This window comes from Apis dorsata, unplaced genomic scaffold (assembly GCF_000469605.1).
Source record: "Apis dorsata unplaced genomic scaffold, Apis dorsata 1.3 scaffold_920, whole genome shotgun sequence".
NCBI lineage: Eukaryota > Metazoa > Arthropoda > Insecta > Hymenoptera > Apidae > Apis > Apis dorsata.
This window is the reverse complement of record NW_006264031.1, coordinates 19,016-25,117: the sequence shown is the minus strand read 5'-3', so window position 1 is coordinate 25,117 and position 6,102 is coordinate 19,016. Positions and strand designations below refer to the sequence as shown.

General features: G+C 16.5%; 1 protein-coding gene across 4 annotated transcripts in view; it reads left to right on the top strand.

The window, feature by feature from the left end:
- The window catches only part of LOC102673267 (paramyosin), a 5,569-nt gene extending 536 nt beyond the window's left edge, over nucleotides 1-5,033 (top strand). Inside the window, exons 2-11 of one of the 4 annotated variants that reach the window (XM_006623604.2) lie at nucleotides 1,439-1,533; nucleotides 1,809-2,028; nucleotides 2,112-2,411; nucleotides 2,469-2,531; nucleotides 2,589-2,785; nucleotides 2,915-3,070; nucleotides 3,497-3,785; nucleotides 3,871-3,999; nucleotides 4,076-4,319; nucleotides 4,687-5,033. In XM_006623604.2, the coding sequence (XP_006623667.1) occupies nucleotides 1,472-1,533; nucleotides 1,809-2,028; nucleotides 2,112-2,411; nucleotides 2,469-2,531; nucleotides 2,589-2,785; nucleotides 2,915-3,070; nucleotides 3,497-3,785; nucleotides 3,871-3,999; nucleotides 4,076-4,319; nucleotides 4,687-4,703 (1,677 nt within the window). In that variant the 5' untranslated portion in view covers nucleotides 1,439-1,471 and the 3' untranslated portion in view covers nucleotides 4,704-5,033. Of the gene's footprint in view, nucleotides 1-1,438; nucleotides 1,534-1,808; nucleotides 2,029-2,111; nucleotides 2,412-2,468; nucleotides 2,532-2,588; nucleotides 2,786-2,914; nucleotides 3,071-3,496; nucleotides 3,786-3,870; nucleotides 4,000-4,075; nucleotides 4,373-4,686 lie in introns of those variants that run through there. The other 3 variants (XM_031514176.1, XM_006623603.2, XM_006623605.2) reach the window with 3 other exon arrangements.
- The last annotated feature ends 1,069 nt before the right edge of the window (nucleotides 5,034-6,102 follow it).

The following is a 6,102-nucleotide window of genomic DNA, read 5'->3' as shown; positions in this document are numbered from 1 at the left end:
TAGTATTTTATTATTGTGACAATTAATAATATATTATTCTTATTATAATATTAATATAATATAATATCATATAAAATAAATTGCATTATAAAACACTTAATGTAAAACTGTAATAACTATAAAAATACAAAAATTTTATATTAAAAAGAATGAAATTCACAAAAAAAAAATGATAAATAAGATTAATTTTATTCATTTTTTTATTAGAAAAAATTTATATATATATATCAATATTTAATATTTAACAATGTATAAATAAAATCATATGATGTAAATACATTCGTATCGAATCATTAAACGTATTTTTGATATGATTATTTATATTGTTTTGAAACTTCAATAATATAAATTAATTTGACAAATAATAAAAATACACTTAAAATATTGTGAAAAGTAAAATTATATATTTTATTTTATTGTTGCATGTTAAATAGAATTATTACAATAATACGAATATATTTTTATTGTAGAAATATAATTACCATTCTGTCTTTCCCTTCCTTCCTTTTTCTGTTATAATAAATAAATTATTAGAAAATATTTCAATATATAGATTATATTATTTATATATTATATCATATATTATAATATATATATAAATATTTTAATATATTTTAATATATATACATATATATTTAGAAATTTATTAATAAAGTCGAATTTTATTGCATCAAGAATAGATAGTTTTAAATAGATATATGGCTTCATTAAATAGATTTGATATGCATCTATAAATCTATAAATAGCTAAAATAAACTTTTTTATATTATTCATTATAAAATATATTTTTATCTAATAATATAAAATTGAAATGTATTGTTACTTAGTCCTAATATTAAATAATAAAGATATAAAATAAAAAAAAAAGAAATACAAATACAAAGAAATACAAATATTTTGAATTCCACTTTTTTTCTTCATACATGTCATATGCACATATATATACATACATATATATATACTCACATATGTACATATTTATTTAAATACATGATTTAATTTGTATGGTTAAATTATATATTAATTGAAATTATTTTTATTTATTATTATTTAAATACTAGGATTTTAATCATTAACGAAAGCTTTAATTATTATGATAATTTATTAACAAAGATAGTTTATTTATCCATCAAAGAGTCATCAGTAATGACCTCTTAACAGCTTATCTCAATAAACACATTCAATTAATTGATCAAAGGAAGTATTTCACTCATTTTAAACATATGTGTCTAAATAATTGTTTCAATAATTTCAATATAGAAATGACATACTTTTCATAAAATTATTTCCAAAATATAATAAAATAATAAAAAAAACAAAATAAAAGTAAATTTATTTAAAATAATAAAATAATTTATTACATAATAAATAATATATAAAAAAGATGTAGACAATATATTTAATATTATAGAATAAAATTAATTTTTGTTTGTTTCAGATAATTTTTTTTATATATTGATAATAGTTGAAAATGAAGTATATATTAATATTATTTTTACTTTGTTTTGATTTTAACAATGCTAGAGAAATTACGTAAGTTTTTTCTTTATATAATTAAAATAATTCATATAATTTTAAAAATTATTACATAAAAATTACATAAAAATGAAAAATTAAATAATAATCATTTTATTAAATTTGCATGTATTTTTTTATTTTTTTTTATTACTTTTTTGTTAATAATATCATACATTATAATATAAATTATAATATAAATAATTTTTTGTAATAAAATCTTGTTTTATTAATATATAAATAATATATAATAATTAATATAATAATATATATATATATTTTATATAATTTAGACATGAGGATATTAAAGATGCAATGTTAAGTTTAGTACATATGATGCGAGATAATACAGAAAAATTAGAAAGACACGAAGCACGAGAACGTCAATTAGGAGAACAATTAAAAAAAATAATTCCAATTTTGACAAAGCGTATGTCAACTATAGATTCATTAAAACTACAATTAACTAAACTTGATGAAAAAGTAATGGGAATAGAACAATTAATCTCTCAGGTATTTAATTAATTAATTAAAACTTTAAGTAAATATAAAAAAAACATTAAATTTTAATTAAAAAAACTTATACTTTTATTTAGAGAGATGAACGAGAAAGAATACAAATGCAAAAAACTGTTGATAGTTTAGAAGATTTAGAAAATCGTTTAGAAAGTTGGCTTACAGATATTGAAAATAAAGTATCAGAAATAAATAGTCGATCAGATACTACATTACCTTCATTTGATAATCCCTCTCGTATTATTTCGAAGTTAAATGATACAGAACTAGTATTAATAGATAGAATTTCAAAAACAGAATCACTTTTAAAATCTGAAGCAATAAAATTAAAAGAGACTACGAATGTTCAATCAGGAACAACACAAGCATTATTGACAGAGGTAAATAACATACTTAAATATTAATTAAGAAACTTATTAAAATTAGATAATTTTTAGATCCAAGATATCAACTCAAGACTGAGTGATCAATCAGGAACAACACAAGTACTATTGACAGAGGTAAATAATGTGATAAAATATTGATTAAGAAATTCATTAAAATTAGATACTTTTTAGATTCAAGATATCAATTCAAGACTTAGTGGTCTTGAAGTTTCATTAGAAAAAGTTAAAGAACAATCACAAAACATAAAGAAGAAATTACAAGATTCTCAATTTGATACTATTTCAAATATTGATAATTATGCAAAAATATTACCTTCTATAAAGAAACTTTTAGATGATACTTCTGAACAAATTAAAGAATTGCCACAGTATGTATTATTTACATTTTTTTCAATAATATATTATTATTAAAAAAAATTATTTAAATATTAAAAATTTTAATATTAAATAAAAATTAAATTAATTATTTAAAATTAAAAATTATGAATATTATTTAGGACTATTGAAATGCAAACTTTACATAATAAAACTCAAATACTTTTACAAGAAACAAAGCATACCTTAAAAGATATTGTTACTAAAGGAGTTGATGATATTGAAAATAAATTAATAGAAACTAAAAATGAAACTAAAGATACTATAGGAGCACTTAGGTATTTTTGTACAGTAATATATATCTATATTTCAATTTAATTATTTTATAAATGCAATTAATTTATGATATTCCTACAATATATGTAACTTTATATTATTATTTTATTTATTCTTTTTATGTGTGTAATTAAAAGTTTTACATAAAATTTTAAATACATTCACAATATATCAACTAATATAATAATTTTTTAATATTTCCTTAATTTTAAATTTCTCTATATATTAATTATTGAGTTGAATAATCATAAAGATTTATAGAATAATAAAATAAAAGAATTATAAAACAAAATACATTAAATAACTAATAAAAACATATTTTGGGAATATTACAAATAAATTAATTCTTTTTTTAATTATTAAAATTATTAAATTTTTATGAAAATTTAATAATAAAAAAATCTTATTGAGTATTTCCGAGGTTTTAGAATGGATTTGGCAAATAATGCTGAACATGTAAATCAAGAATTAAATGATCTTGAAAAAGGACAATCTGTAATAGTATCAATGGCTGATCATGTCTTAGACACTAAAAAAAGAGTTGAATATGGTGTACATCAAATTCTTTTAGAAGTAGGAGATTTAGTAAAAGCACAAAGTACAAATATTAATAATATTCTGAATCAAAGATTTGATGGCATATCAAATGATATTATGGACAATCAAAATGGAGCTTTAGCAAATTTAACTACTAAAATGGAACAAGAAATGAATCAAGTAATTATTATATATTTATATATATTTTTTTAGAAAGTTATCTTTAAACATCATATTAAATTTTTTTATTTTCTTTTTTTATAAGGTGTGGCGACAAATAAATGTCATGTATCAACAGATGACAGAAAGTGCAAAAGCATTAGATAAATTGCATAAACAAAATGAAGAATATGTTAATGGTACCACTTCTACTATGGGTGGAATGGAAACTAAAGTAACAATTAAATGATAAATAAAATAAAATGTTTATTAATATATTATATTAAATATTTATATATATGTTTTTATAGGTAAGTGAAATAACAAAACGTATGACTGAAGTTGACGAAAATTTAAATTATCTATTAGGAAGACTTTCATTGGTGACACAAGAATTTAATCAAATCAAAACAGGATTAGGTAATGCATTAGATAATATTAAAGCATCATTCAAAGAAGTTCAAGATAAAACAAATGATTTGAGACATCCAGGACCACATCCAATACCTGAAAATTATAAAGAATTTAATGAATCTGATAATAATAAACCAGATGGTAAGACTTTACCAGAAATCTTCAAACATATTTTTAATCCACAAATTAATTGAATTTTATATTCTTAAAATATCTCAATAGAATTTTGAAAAATAATCTATTTTAATTTTGTAAATGTAATATAAAATATTTTTAACATAGATTTAATTTATAATTTATTTTACAATATTTTATACATTTTTTTATAATATTTATTATTTTTATAATATTTTGCAAAAATGTTAATTATTATAATATATTTTGTTTATACACTTTACAATTTTTTTTAATTTAATTTTTATTGAATCTTCTTTTGATTTATATAATATAAAAATATTTTCTTTTGAAAACATAATATTATTTATTTAATAATAAATATTTGTTTTAGTTGTGAAAATAAAATAAAGCAATATCACTTTTATATCAAGGATATTTTCATCATTAATGGCACATGAAGTTATGTTCAAGACTCGTTTTCTATATCACTAATATAACATTCAATGGTAATAATATGTATCATCATCATATATTGCATAAGTTTTTTTAAAATGTATTATTTTTATTTTTATTTAATATTGATTAAATATTGAACATGTAGAATTTAAAAATATAAAAACAAATGATATTTATCATTAAATATTACTTATAATTCGATAAGTTCTTTTAAAATGTATTATTTTTATTTTTGTTTAATGATAATGAACATGTAGAATTTAAAAATATAAAAACAAATAATCTTTAATGTTAAAGTTAAATGTTATATTTTGAGCATTATAATTTTTAAATATCAATGTAACTCAAATTATTTTTAATACATATATTGATCTAGAATTATATTTTATTTTTTTATAACATCTAATAAATAATTATTAAACATATATACATATATGTTATATATTATATATCGTAATCATTTTTAATTTATATGTTTATGTAAAGAAATTAATTAAGATTTATACAATGCATATATATATTAGAATCATTAAAATGTAAAAAGTTTGGATTAATATATTTTTATATTATCGTATTTTATAATAAACAATTTAATCAAAAATAAAAATATGTAAAAGAATAACTATATTGTAAATATATTATATTATTATAAAAAACAAATATTAATATATATTTTTTATATAGATTGAATAGTAATTATGTGTTATTCATAAAATCTTTATAAAAATGTATATTTAATAATCATTATAATATTATATTAGTGTATTTTTTACAACTTTTCAAGTTTGTTTATTAATAAAATGAAAATATTTTTTTCATTATATCAAATATAATATTCTATTAAATACAGTATTACCATAGTCTTTGTATTAATAAACTGATATTTTATATAATATAATATGATTCTAAATTTAAAATTTAATTTAAAATTGAAATATATAAATGTGAAATATTTTAATCAATTATACAAATATATAAAAATTAATTTAATGCAATTTTCTAATTTTAATATTAAAAAATTCTATATTTGAAATGTATTTGTAATACAGAAAATAGAAAAATATTATTTATAAATTAAATTTTAAAATAATATGAATGTTAAAATTATTTCAATATAATTCTAATCTAATTCTAATAATATTTATGCTAGTTCAAAAAAAATAAATTTTATTAATTAAATAAGATTAATGATTTTTTTGATAATTTATATTTTATTAATTATTTAATAATTTAATTTACTATAAATACATTATGAAATGCAATTTAATATGTTTAATTTTCTAAATCCAAGTATAATTTTATTAAATAAAGTAAATTTTAAATTTTTTATTTAAATTTTAAATTTTAAATT